The sequence below is a fragment of the Ruditapes philippinarum genome, unplaced genomic scaffold, assembly GCF_026571515.1.
Source record: "Ruditapes philippinarum isolate M1 unplaced genomic scaffold, ASM2657151v2 ctg3939_1_1_1_1, whole genome shotgun sequence".
Classification (NCBI taxonomy): domain Eukaryota; kingdom Metazoa; phylum Mollusca; class Bivalvia; order Venerida; family Veneridae; genus Ruditapes; species Ruditapes philippinarum.
In genome coordinates this window covers 331,451-346,432 of record NW_026853802.1, presented here as the reverse complement: position 1 = coordinate 346,432, position 14,982 = coordinate 331,451, and the positions used below count along the sequence as shown (strand labels likewise).

General features: G+C 32.4%; 2 protein-coding genes across 8 annotated transcripts in view; one reads left to right on the top strand and one right to left on the bottom strand.

The window, feature by feature from the left end:
• Nucleotides 1-1,929: 1,929 nt before the first annotated feature.
• Nucleotides 1,930-13,601, bottom strand: LOC132737958 (ribosome biogenesis regulatory protein homolog). Its single transcript, XM_060725349.1, has 10 exons — nucleotides 13,424-13,601; nucleotides 11,429-11,501; nucleotides 10,859-10,897; nucleotides 10,131-10,169; nucleotides 8,823-8,924; nucleotides 7,436-7,514; nucleotides 6,650-6,757; nucleotides 5,814-5,968; nucleotides 4,978-5,114; nucleotides 1,930-2,149 (listed from the first exon to the last, which is right to left on the bottom strand). The coding sequence occupies exons 1-10, from the start codon at nucleotides 13,573-13,575 to the stop codon at nucleotides 1,978-1,980; spliced, it is 1,056 nt and encodes a 351-aa protein (XP_060581332.1). The 5' UTR covers nucleotides 13,576-13,601; the 3' UTR covers nucleotides 1,930-1,977.
• Nucleotides 13,602-13,679: 78 nt separating this feature from the next.
• The window catches only part of LOC132737955 (rho GTPase-activating protein 44-like), a 33,104-nt gene continuing 31,801 nt past the window's right edge, over nucleotides 13,680-14,982 (top strand). For 4 of the 7 annotated variants that reach the window (XM_060725345.1, XM_060725343.1, XM_060725344.1 and 1 more), the window contains exon 1: nucleotides 13,681-13,902. In XM_060725345.1, coding sequence (XP_060581328.1) covers nucleotides 13,832-13,902 — 71 coding nt within the window. In that variant the 5' untranslated portion in view covers nucleotides 13,681-13,831. Of the gene's footprint in view, nucleotides 13,903-14,982 lie in introns of all 7 variants that reach the window. The other 3 variants (XM_060725341.1, XM_060725340.1, XM_060725346.1) reach the window with 2 other exon arrangements.

Below are 14,982 nucleotides of genomic sequence, written 5' to 3'. Positions count from 1 at the left end.
GTGGGATGCAAGTTAAGTCCTTGCTGAATATCCAAACAGACCAACTACAATGTACACTACAAGTAATGGTACATGCACTTTTATTTAATTATATATTCCAGCATAAAACGATATAGAATATATATTTTCTTGACAAATGAGATAATTCCTTTTCCTTTAATGGTACGAAATGAAACAGTAAATATGAATGCTTTTGTTAGAAAATTTCCAATATAACAAACTTTTATCAAATTTAAAATAGCAGGGAAAAAGGCAACCTTTTAAGACGGTCAACATATTCTTTTCTACCTATTTATTGGTAGAATAATATATTTTTCTTAAACCCAACAATAAAACCTGGCTAGTAGTAAGACATTTATCTTTATTTCATGCTTTCCAGTGTTTTATTGTAATATATCAGATGATTATATTCTGATAAACCACTAGTGAAATTTATAAAATATAATATTCACTGTAGCCGGACTATATCTGAATGCGGATGAAAAGAAAATCATAACTAAATGGAATAACAGGCAGAAATAAATGCTGTTATGCGTAAATTTTGCTTCTTTAGGAAAAGAAAGTCGATGTCACCATACATCATGTTATAAATGTAACAAAATTGTAGAAATTTAACAGAACTATATTTCAAAATTGATGAGGTGACGTCATGATGTGATGACGTCACAAAGGAGAATGCACGACGTTACGCGGCAAAATCAGTAAAAAGTACTTAAAATCACTCAAAAAGCATGAAATAAAAAGAAAATGTATTTGTTTTTACATATAAGATTGAAATATATTTCATTCGTGAACACCAGCTATTATATTTTCACTCGTGGCTACGCCACTCGTGAAAATATTGCATCTGGTGTTCACTCAGTGAAATTATATTTCAATCTTACATGCAAAACAAATAAATATCCTCTATATAAATAGACCATATTGTATTAATCTGTTAATAAATATAAGGTCAATTAAAATCCCATGAAACTGAAGCTTGCAACAAACAAGTAAAAGTAAATACAGCTTAACTTTTTAAAAAGGTTTTAGGTCAAAGCTTATTATATGATATTTATCCGGAACCATTTGGGTTAATTTAGTGGATTGATATATTAAACAATTACCAGGATAAATATACTCCAAACAAAATTAAAATTATTTCTCATATCATACATGGTAAACCATAACATTTATTATCTCTTCTTATAGAACTTTACTGGTATAATAAACTGTCAACATTGAGATTGTCAACAGAGATGCCAATTTGATGCCAGTGTCATTGAAGTAGAAACTTGATATATTTCATTTCTGTTTGAATTTCTATGCTACTATATTGTAATTTGCAACTTGGAAGACTCAAAATAATATACAATAGCCATATTTCAATGTATGGGTTCATCATTCTGATGAACAAATCAAGTCATTTGTCCCATCAAATTTAATTATATTTCATATCTAAGCACCAATAACAATTTACAAGTTTTTATAGAATAACAATTTACAAGTTTTTATAGAATAACAATTTACAAGTTTTTATATTGTCCTAACCTAACCTTTGACCAAAAGTTTTCTGGATTCTTACAACAGTAGACCTTAGCCACAAACTCTACTACAAGTTCACTTAAAGTAGACAAACAACTATTACTTGTACAGGGTTCTTATGTATAGAGTGCTCAGTACATTATAAAATGAACATGACATTAAAATGGATACCAGAACAAGCAAAAGTAAATAAATCCTAAAAGTCTGTCTGTTTCCCCTCCTGCAATCCATGCCAGTTAAGGTAAACAGTAAATATGGAAAATAAATGTTTCCTTAATTTGAAGACACAACTTATTTAAACTGGTGTTTTTCCTATGTGTTCAGTAACCTGTTTAAAAGCAACATCAGCTTGACATAAAATACTTTCAATGCATTTAGTATAACAAATCACAGTACGAGAAACAATATTCTTAATAATTTTATTTACAATGCATATATCAACAGTAAAAAAAATCATCCTTTGCCCCCCTTTTTTCCTCCCCCACCTTTGCTACCACCCCTTCCACTTTTTCCACCTTTACTGCCTCCTTTAAAGTTTCTTAAGTTTCCTTTCTTGCCCTGGTTACTTCTTTTGCCGGTTGTTTTTTTCTTAAATGAATCTGGATCTTCTCGTCTTCTTTTCGCTCTGCAATAATTAACTCAACATGTTAAATAAGCTTAAACAATAAATGAGCCGCGTCATGACAAAACCAACATAGTTCAATTGCGACCAGCATTGATCCAGACCAGCCTGCGCAGTCTGATCAGGATCTATGCTATTCGCTATCAGTTTCTCTACTTGAAATAGAGTTGGTAAGCGAACAGCATGGATCCTGATCAGACTGCGGATGCGCAGGCTGGTCTGGATCCATGCTGGTCGCAAACGCACTATCACATTCACCTACCTCTTCCCTCATACATGAACCTTCTTTTAATTTGTATGACTCACAAATCAACATATGATTCTTGATACTTATCCAATATCCAATAACTTGAAACAAATGTGGTATACCACAAAGGTTTTTAAAATTAAATTTGTTTAAGTTAACTAATAGTTTTTTTACAAAGAGTCATTTCGCTCTGGAGCTTACAATATTTTGATTTAAAATAAATCACTTTCAATTGAATATGCTTAAAATGTTTCAATCATAAACAAGTACTACAGTTTTAATAAAATGCCTAAAATTTCACTTCATTGGTGACTGATACTAGTAAGTCTTGATCTTAAAACATCTTAATTTGATGATGCAAATTATGTTTTTCAAGTAGACAGAACATTAAAACCATTTATAGTCAAACATGCTTGATGACATTCTGCTTTTGGTACATACTAGTACAATATGTAATGACACTTATAAATTAAGAGAATTTTTCAGCCACTTTTTCCTAAACAAGAGCACCGCTAGGCGGAGCATTATATGCCCGAAAGTGATTTTTTTTTTTTTAGTAAAGATGAAGCATTTGTAAGACATGGGAGTAAAATAAAGTATTCCCTCTTTCAAATAACAATCCTCCTTTGAAGTTTCAATATTGTGGTTTAAATGGAACTTTAAGTTATGCCCCAGAAACTGTTTTCAATTCTAAGGTAAAAGTGACCTTGACCTTTGACCTTGTGCCCCAAAATCATTAGGGGTCTTCTACCCAATATGGACAATCATACTATGAAGTTTAAACACAGTAGGCCAAATGATACTAAAGTTATATTCCGAAAACTGTTTTCAGTTTTAAGGTAATGGTGACCTTGACCTTGTGACCCCAAAATCAATAGGGGTCTTCTACCCAATATGGACAATCATCCAATGAAGTTTGAATATTGTGGGCTAAATGGAACTTAAGTTATGCTCAAGAAACTGTTTTCAATTTCTAAGTAATAGTGACCTTGACCTTTGACCTTGTGACCGCAAAATCAATAGGGGTCTTCTACCCAATATGGACAATCATCCTATGAAGTTTGATCACTGTGGGCCAAATGGAACTTAAGTTATGCTCCGGAAACTGTTTTCAGTTTTAAGGTCATAGTGACCTTGACCTTTGACCTTGTGACCCCAAAATCAATAGGGGTCTTCTACCTAATATGGACAATCATCCTATGAAGTTTGAACACTGTCGGCCAAATGGAACTTAAGTTATGCTCCGGACACTGTTTTCAGTTTTAAGGACATAGTGACCGTGACCTTTTGACCTTGTGACCCCAAAATCAAAAGGGGTCTTCTACCCAATATGGACAATCATCCTATGAAGTTTAAATACTGTGGGCCAAATGGAACTTAAGTTATGCTCCGGAAACCAAATTGCTTACGGACGGACGGACAGAAGGACGGACGGACAGACGGACGCCAGGGGGTATAACATATGTCTGAAATTCTTTCGGGCATATAAAAATAGTTAAATCTATTAATTATTATAATTTATAATTCTACAAGATCGCAACCAAAATACAGTATACTACATTATCAAATCACGGAATGATTTTAATGTGATATATTGAATCATATGTATTTGTAATAAATCCATTTGTATGAATATGTATATTATTATTATTTATTAATTATAATTAATTATAATTGCGTCGCTACTTCAACAGTCATACTGTTGTGATGCAACATTGTACTGCCCAAGGCGAGCTCGTGCTAGTTTGCAAAGAACTCCTGTTTTTCTATCACTTTGATTTTTGGCACTGCAACATACATCTTGTCCTTAATGAAATAATCAAATTTTCTGATACATCACTTTAACATTTTATCAAACAAGATGAAGATTTTCAAGTTATCTTAAAAACACATATATAGAGGAAAAAACACTACCCCTGGTGGCTATATTTTTTTAAACTTATCACATACTTTTGATGGCCATCAAAAAATCACTTTTGTGAAATAATATCACTGAAGTTGTCAAAATCAAACAAACAAGTTTTTCTGAGTTCTGTATGGAATAAAATTTTGTGGACAAAATTTTAAGAGAACTTCTTAAATAACAATTATAATTAGTTTTAAAGATATTTACTCAGTGGTTTATCAGGGGATGTTGTTAAAAGAAATGTGTGCATGGATTATTCAAACAAGAGAACTTCATTAACACAGTTTCTACAGTCTGAATCTCAAAATGCCAACTTGTACAAAAACCCCTTTTATCACTTTTGTAAGTGCAGACAGACAGATGCTGGACATCAAGTGATCTCAATAGCTCACCATCAGCACAGTGTGCTCTTGTGAGCTAAAAAGGAAATAATTCTAGTCCCCCGACACTTCTCAAAGTAGTCAGATGTGCATTAACAGTCTGTAGTCAATCCCTGTCATAATTTCAAGATAAGATCCAGACAAATTAAATTCATTTATCAAACAAAGGACAGAAATTGAAAGTTGTAAAGGTCCATTTAATGTCCTTTTAACACTAACAGGGCACATCTTGTCTCCATCTACCCTATATTCTTATTCTCAACTTTTGAGGAGGTATAAATATTAAGACTAAAATTACCTTGCACTTTCCCATTCTTTATTGTGTAGATTTGCAGCCAGATTTTTGTCAACAAGGGGTCTGTCACTACCAAGGTTGTTCAGTATCTCAAGCTGGCGAGATGCTTCTTGTTTCAGATTACCATGATTTGGTTCAAACTGAAGTTTCAAATCAATTAGTATTAAATATTGATTCTATGACTTAATTCAAAATGTCTTTAATCATTTAACTCTATTACAAGATGACTATATACAGCTGTAGAAGTAAGCATATGGCAACTGAACCTGTTCTAATCTGAGCAACTAGTCAAGGCTGACAATTCAAAAGAGAAGAAATCTGATAAATATCTGATTCTACAACAGTATCTCCTAATAAATTCTAGTATGCTTGTTTTGTTATATTTTAAATAACAAATTCTTTAGTGAATTCTATAATTTATCCTCAAACATTTATGTTGACATTCATTGCACCTGAATGAAATTTTTATCAACCTTCCTTTGGTATGGTAAGATTTTGACATGGCATAAGTACTTATGTTTAAATTGGATATAACAGAAAATCAGGACAAATCCTTGAATGATCTTTTATTCTAAGCTTTTATTATTTGTTTTAAATTGTCCTTACCATTATTTTAGCTGTAACTTTATACACATGTTTATAATCACACAGTCTACATCTCAATTTATTTATACAGAACTAAGGAAATACTATTTTCATTTGTTAACTTGCAACCTATTTTATATCATCATTGTTACTTGTTCTGTGACCTGTGATGTTACAGAATAATAAATAATAATACAGCAGAAAATTTGTACTGACTTAAATGTCTTTTTTATTGCATCCAAACAAATACCAACCTTTCTTTTCTTCCCAGAAAATTTTGATGGTTTTTCTTTTGGTAGATTTTCTGTGAATTTACCAATGGAGGCTGTTGATTTCTTGGCAACTGCCAGGGCTTTACCCAGATAATCTTTGCTGGGAGCTTCTGTAGGTGTCAAGCCCACACCTGGTACTGTAAGAAATGAGATTTCCAGTTAACAATAACTATTTTAATTTTTTTTAACATTGTTGCTTTACATAATATTTGATGAAATATTTGAATCACAAAAATCTACAGTTAGGGTCATAAAATGACTTCAAATGTTGCTTGAAATCTGTTTTGGCAGTCAATGTGACCTTTATCTTTCAGCCCTCTAATCAAAAGCGGTAATCTACTGCCAAAGACCAATGCTTCCATGAAGATTGAGCTTCAAAGTCTTATTGGTCAGAATTTGTTATGACAGTCAAGGTTAATGTGATAGGGGTCATAATTTTGCCAAGATCAAAGCAACTAAGAAGTCTGAGGGCAAAGAGCTCATGTATTGTCCAGTTATTGCTCGGAAATAGTTTTGACATACAAGGTTATTGTGACATTGATCTTTGAGCTCTTGACCCCAAAACATATAGGGGTCATCTTCTTCGCAAGACCAATACACCTATGAAGTTTTATGGTAATGGGCTATGAGTTCTCAAGTTCTTGATCAGGAACAATTCGGAATGGATGGACAAACAGACCAACCAACATCATGCCACAAAACAATATGTACCCTCTTCTCAAAAAGAAGAAATTATAATAACATATAAAAAGATTTAAGAAATTAATTGAATTCAACACTACAATTTATCAACTGTACATAAGATATATAAAATTTACCTTTCTGTTTTTGTGAACGTGCAATATTTCTTAATCTCTGTAATTCATTCTTTGCCACTCTTTCTTTTTTAGCAGTATTTCTCTTCCCAAATATATCTTCATTTGGATCTGTATCACAGAAATCATTTCATTTCATTGCTTTATGTACATGTATATACAAACATTTTATCATGACATTACTGGTATTTGAACAATCTTAGTAGATGGCCACCCAATGATATTTTCCATGAAATAACAACAAAATCTTACCGTGATTTTACCATGCTTTTTAACATTAAGTTTTTTTTCCTGATTGCCATGGCAATAAACAGTTCTAAATAGAGAGAAATTGTCTGAACAACTTAAGAGGATCACAAAGAAATATTCCTAAGATGTTTAAATTATATTGACTTAGTTTTTCAATTGATATAAACAAGAGCTCTTCATTGAGAACCATGCTTCAACTATTTATTGCGCTCCAGAAGAATTACTGACTGATGCCTGTTCTCAAAGAAGAACAATTCAGTAAAAATCCTTGCTTGTTACAGTCTAATATGGACTGTGTCCAAAACAATATGATCCCAAACATATATTGTTACATTTCACGCGCATAACTTTTGTGGCTATGGAAATGAGGCATAATTCCATTTAAAAATCCATGCAAGAGTTAGTGGCCTTTGTCAGACAGCTATAAATATGAACCTGACACTATGCATGAAAGTTAAAGAGAATACCTTCAGTAAGCACTTGGCTTACACAAAATTTGAACCTGCCTGAAATCCCTTTAAGTTTATAACCCAGGCATACCTGCATTTTGTTTGATCTCTGCCACCCACTCCTTAGTATCATCATTCCCCCTCTGATACCCCCATCTTGGCTTGTAGGACTGAAATAGATCATAAAAAATGGGTCAAAGACAGAAAAGGCCGTGTTGCATTTGTATACCAAATATCATGATGCTGTGATGTTACAAAAAAAAAATTTACCACTGACCATTAATGTCGAAAATTTAACTAAGTAGGTAAACAGGAAGTGGATGAGCAACAGACCTGAAATAAAATCCCAAGATATGGAACTACATGTCAATGCTGTATGCCAAATATCAAGAGGCTGTGATAAGTAGTTGCTGAGAAAACTGTAAGTTTTTCCCCGCCTGCCCGCCAACCCGCCGCCCATCATTCACCATACTATAACCCGGGTTTGCACATGTGCAACCAGGCCAAAAAATGACAACCAGAGACAAGACAAGGTGGCAAGCTTTAAACAAACCATCATGGCACTTTACTACTCACCAATCTTTATAGGAATATTTACAAAGATTTTTGAAATAGAAATTCTATTAACTTTATGGCAAAACACAACTCTATCTGGTAATTTTGATTTTTTTTTCTAATTCTATCAAATCTGACCAACTGATTTAACAAAGATGATTTTCATTGATTTCTGTACACCCTAGCAGTCATGATCTCTAATAAATAAAAAATCTCAGACAACTATGAAAATATACCAAATGAAATTCTTACTAAAAGATATACCATTGCACTTAAATGATTAACAGGTCTGCATAAATCATACTATGATCATGTGGTCTTTCTGCACGCCCTGAACTCCAGTGATCACAATATAATTTTTGCAAATCTATAAATCAGAAACACATCAATGGCATACCTGTTTTAACCTACAGCTCCTCTTTAAAAGATCTAGAGTTGCAAAGCAGGAAAATTAAGAAGTAAGCAGTCAGCAATAAAATTTATATGTTCATCCTGCATTTGGATTAGGTATCAATTCTGTTAGTAAAGCCTACTACATGAAGTTCATGGAGACATAAGCATACTAACATTCATTGTGACAATGGTAAATTCTTTGATGAAAATGACACTGAATGATAATATGCCATTTACAGACACCCTTTTTGAAGAAGTTAAACAGATATTAGCGCACTCATAGATACAGTTATTTAAGCATTTATTGTATAAAGATTCTTGTAAATATTCAAGTTCTATTAACCTGGCTAATGTGATATTCACCTCATAATCATTCAAAATATGATACTATTATTCCAGTTAAAGTAACTATAAAATATATCTATGTATCACCTTTCTTACAATTCACTGATTAAATGTTTAAAGGGATTCAGATTAATCCTATACCAAGTTGTCAGTGTGACATATACAATACTGTTTAACAGTTATACCTGTGATGGTTCATCCCAGACCATGCGTGACTTCTTCTTGTTTTGTATACCCTTCAGTTTGGCATACTTTTCCCATTTAGTCAATGTCTTTTCTTTAGGAACCTGTTTATATAAATATGAAACTTTTAATGTGAATAGATAGGGACTTAATACAAAAATACTCTTAAAATCTACCCTACAACTTACTCTTGGATTACTAATTTATTTTCATCATCTCATTAATAACGATTTTCCTATTCATTCCGCTAAACTCTGCCTATATACATTTACGTTTTTTTTTACAAATATAAACTTTTTGTCTTTAGAGTGGACTTATTTAACCAGAATAAAATTTGATTTGGTATAGAAGTGAAAAAAACAAAACGATTTTCATGTGTTGATGCATTATAATGAAATAATTTTATAATAAATATTAACAACAAAACAATAATTATACTATGTAGTTCAGAGTTTGTTTTGAATAACTATAAACTTTGAAAGTCTCTTGAAGATTCAAAATATCATCAATGCTATTGTGAGCATTGAATGACTAATCTGTAAATTAACATATTAATTGCGATGCGCTTTTGGACTCCAACTTTTTCAGCGTTGGGAGTCCATGGACTCCATGTTATAAAGTCCTAGTGAGAACCCTGATTATCATAATCCATATGCATAGACAAGCACATTCTACATGTATTTATAGCTTCCTCTCACAGTGTTGACTAATAATTATGGAAAGGGGAGGTCATTCAAGAATAGAGAAAACAAAAAGTTAGAAATTACAGACTCAGACTTTAAAGGTAATCGGTTTCATGATCCCTGAATTATAGTTTTTTTTTAAATTTACTTTATGGTGCTATATCAGCCATATATATTGTATTTGTTAAAAAAACAATTATGAAAAATAAATATGTGAGTGGGCAAAGTCAAAACTAAAAGCAAGTTATTTTTTTGGAAACAATGGAATACATGTATATTTTCACTAAACATGATAAATTCTATATTTTTTCACTTGCAGTTCCAGCTTGCGAAAATATATGGAATTTCATCATGTTTCGTGAAAATATATTCCATATTTTATTCAAAAGAAAAAATATCCTCTTATTACTATCTAAAATAAATCTGAAAAATGGTAGATCTCTCAAGACTGGTGAGCAATTAAAACAAGTTTTAAGGTGAAAATTGCAGACTTGAATTTATTCAGTCTGTTCATGAGTCAAAGAAAATGGAGAATGTTATATCTCTCCAGCCTGCTAACGCCACTAATTTAATCACTATTTGTAGTTTCTTTTCATCAACAATATGTGAGCAAATTTAGCAACTTACTGGTTTTTCTCTTGGAATGGCAGTTTTTGGATCCGGTAACTGAAAATAATAAAACATTTTTGTTTAATTCTGTATAAACCCTGGCTTTGCTGGTGGGGGAGGACCTCATGTGCAATATTTCAAGCAGGCACCCGAGTGGAATCAATTACATCCTACAAGCTAGCTTGATTGCGTGGAAGGTTACAAACTCACAGTAATTTGGAGCAAGTGGTTCAAAGTTGACAATCTTATCCACTTGGCTGGTAATAGCAACCCGGTATAAACCAGTAATCTGCTAGTAGTAACACCTCTTCCTATATAAGTCTATATAAACAATTTATGTAACATTTGTAAAGGACCAAAAGGTGATATTTTTGTAACACATACCAAATATCTAAGCTCTAGATATTGTATTTTCACACAAGACTGAAATGAGTTTTCCTAATGAAGTTTACATAAACTAAGTCTAAGTGACCCATACAGAGCCAATTTTCACTCTAGTGACATGATTTATAAAACTTCTGTAGAACAAGCCTACCATGTAGTTTAGAAAAATATGATGTTCAAAGAAATTGTGGATATATAATATATGACACACAATGGTCAACAGAAATCATTTAAACAGAAAAGCTCACATCTGAGCATAAAATAATAGGTTAATAATCAGCTTGCACAGCATCATTTAGAATTATCAGAATTTACAATTTTGATAAAGCGCATAATTTTTGAAATACGAGTAAGATGATTACCTGTGCTGCAACAATGTTTTCTACTCTCTGTGTTGGGAGCTGCAATGACAACAATAATACATGTACATGATGTAGAAATAACAGCAGGGCCAGTCTCAGGTAAGTTGTAGTGTTACAACGTCAAGTGGTAGATAGAGCAAGGTAGCTAGTATTTCAGCAGATTTTATGTCAGATCACTGATAAAACCAGTTTATGTAACCCTTATTCAAGAATTGATTTGCATACAAAGACCTTAATACTGGTTACTTTTCAAGTAAGAATATTATAAATTAAATGACATATACAACTACAAGAACAGGTTGATTTCTGACGTTTTTAAATGGCACAAAAATCATAAAATAAATTGCATTTTCAAACAATATGAGCATTGTAAGTTTGCTACATGTTATTATTTTTTAACCTAGCTGGAATCAAAAGTGATACATCTGTGCCACCACAGCCCACCAGTAAAGAGCCAGATCTCTGCAGACTGACCAGGATGCATAAAATGGAAGCATGACATTTAAGAAATTTGTAACATTCAGGTTAATTACATAATTATAAAATTAACAGAATAAGCATCTAATTTACCTTCCATATGCTATTTACTAGAATCTGTGTATTATCTCTTGATAAATCTTTTAGAAACTTTTCCTTGTTTGATCTGAAAATAGATGAAAATACAGGGTACTAATTAACCATTTAAAGACATCTTACAATGACTGGAGTCTTTATCTGGATGCATTCAAACTTAGCAACTGGGTATAGATGTATCTAAGAGAACAGTATCTTCCTTATCACAAGTTCTACAATAAACAATTATCAAAAGTTGTAAAACTAAAATAGTAGCAGGGGTGTGGTATTTTGGAATTTTTCCACTTACAAGTGGGACTAAAATTTTCTACTTGTCTGCAGCTAAAGTTCACTTGCCCGAATAAACAGTAAAAAAAGTTTATTACAATGGCCTTATTTAACCAATGGGTCCTTGCTTACTGGGGTTTTGCTAAAACTTGTATTAAGACGCACATTACACATTTAAACGACATTTGATGTGATGTAAGAGTGTCCTTTCTTATTAATGATTTTCCTACATAAACGGCCAAGGCCTTAGGAACATTCGCAAACATGACAAGTCTGTTAGGCTGAATGATCGTCTTTTCAGAGCGAATATAAAATATCTTTAAAGTTTAAACACATGTATGCGTTTGCGGTCATATTCGTTGTCTCTCTGCACTTTTGATTTATGCTTTTCAGTTTATTTTCAGACCTAACAAAAATTAGTCCATTTTTTAATTTTTGTATCAAAATAATTGAATCACTGAATATATGATGCTGCGCATTATTTACTAAGGCACCGTTTGGTTGACTCAATACAACCAATTGCCAAGCTTGTTTTCCAATAGAAGGGAGAGGCCTCATACGGGGTTAAATAGCATTGTAAAGTACAGATTTATTTGTGCTGTTGCAGATGGTGTACAGATAAATTTTACGCATTGTAAACACGGATTAACAAACACTTTTATGGAATTAATTTTACATTCACGATCAAGTACAGTTTGAATTTCTGCATTTTTTTTATTTACTAAAAAATTTCACTTGTCTGCGGACAACAGCTTCGTGAAAATCCACTTGTCCACCGGCAAAAAGTCCTGAGTCAACAAGTCGGGCACAGTAATTACGCACCCCTGAGTAGCTTCTGAATATTTGGTTTGTTTTCTCCAAATTTTCTCATTCAAAGATTAAAGCACATTGGTGCTGATTCACTACTTTACTAAAAGTGTCAGCAGACTCTGTATATGTAATAGCAAATGAATTCAGTATCATTACTTATGATACAGTGTCCATACGGAATTTATAGTCCTTTTCAAAAAAATAAATGGAGTAACACACTATCACTTTTGTCAACCCCGTTAAGCAAAGAATCTGTCATGTGACCTCACAAGGTATTTTTGTTTGTATTATTCGCTGTATGCTCACATGCTTGTTATCATGGATTGAGCTTAATAAAGTTTGTGTTGTTGTTGTTGTACAGCTATAGCAGTGCCAAGAAAAATAGAAAGGGCATCCTTTTGAGATATGGCATTAAAATAATAATAGAGAGTTCGTGGAGCTGGCCCAAAGGGGCTGCTCACAAAGGGAGCTTTACGGTACCTGCTAGATAGTGATGGTTTTGAAAACTTTCATCCAAAGTACCGAATCGACACATCGCAACTTTTCGAATTACAAGATAACAATAAAAGCTGAGGTGTTCTAATTGAAAACGGAATCGTAGACTGGTGCCCTGCAAACAATAATACGACAGGGAACCAGAATAAATGGAAGCAGTGTATATAAATTATACCAAATGGCAATTTTAAAACGGAAAATGTAAAAAAAAAAAGAACAATTATTTTATACTTTTTCACGTTAAAAGCAAATGGAGCTCGCTTTGAGTCTTTGCCCTTTTCATATTATAATTGACATAGAAACTGACGACCAAAATGTAGTGAAATCATGCAAACTATGCTCAAAATCTATTTTTTTGTTACAAATCTTGTCGCGAAATCATATGACAATTATCGTTTTAGTTTAAATAATATATACTACCGGAAACTTTTTAAATCTATTGGATTAGAATCTGAAGTCATAAGATTCCCTTCATCTATATCGAGATCTATATCTTTGTGAACTTCTGTCGTTTTATATTTTGCCTCTTTAGCAGCTGCTTCTTGCAACACGTTTTCGACTATGTCAGCCATTTTTTCACTACTTAAAGATTATGCCTTTTGATTGGCTTTCTTAATATATCCAATCATAATGAACCAATCAATGATGTTGTTACATCAAGGGTTGGTGAAAAATGTTTCCGGCTACTGTTTTCTACTTCCGGGGGAACAAGTCAGGAATCATTTTTCATCGATTATGATTCCGGAAGAATTTATCCAATTTTTTTGACATCTGAGAAGATGCTGGATAATTTTTAATAGTGGATTTAGTTGAAAAGGATCAATAAAAATGTTCAAAAAGGAAAACTTACGCAAGAATTTTCTGAGAGTGAAACAAATTGCAGATCAGAATTTAGGAAGGTGGGGCACTGTTTGTTTTTCTTTTTGTATCTCGATTTTTTTCTTTTTGTACCAAGTAAGCATCGTACACTTAGATTGATATGATTATTCACTTAATTTTTGCCAATGGGTGTCAATAAATCTAGCTTATTTAAAATCTTGATATTTATAACTGTTTTAACAAATAACCTAATGTTGATAATCTAATAGAACAGAGATTCTGTTAAATGCGAGTCGCTCTCTTTCTTGATCCGCACATAATGATATACATCAAGGCTAAATTTATTTTACTAACCATACGTCTCGTTATTTTTGCATATTTTTACAGCCTGGTCACATATCCTGAACTTAAGTTGTAATATTCTTTATGTGAAATAATTAATATAGTTGCAATAAAATACTATTTATTCATATGAAACTATTAGTATACCCAAAATAACATAATGTTAATATGAAATTAGGCAAAGCCTATGAACGGGGAAGTCGGTAAAAAAATCCTTTCATTTTTCCGTTTTAAAGGTGTCATTCGGTATTATATGTACCCACTTCCGTTTTCACTCGGAACACTCGACGATTATTATTAATCCGAAAAGTTGAGATTTAATCCGTAATCGGAATACACCGCCTTTTATCATTGAGTTACATTGTAAATGGCGGCGCCTAACTAGAACTGACACTGAAAATTTCATTGATAGGTATAGAATTCTATATATTTTTTTTAATTTTTTTTAATTTGAATTTTTTTTTAAATATACACGTGCGGGTAAATTAACCAACTTGAAGCAGATTTTACACAGGTCAGAAATTATAATCAAACAGTTCTGGTTTCAAAATGTCGTGAAATGCCTGGTTATATGTCATTTTATTTTTCACAAATTTATGACATATCGCGCTTTTTTCACAAAATGAACAGGCCCAGGCCCCTTCACAATTTTGACAAAAAATGCCCTGTCTGGATACATTTTATTTTGATTACCTTATCTGCTTGCAAATGAGAAATGGTGATACTATACATTCCAAATTGATACTGTTTGATACATTTAGTTTTTTGTTTCCAGTGACTTTTCACCATATATAAATGCATACATGCCATAACGTCCT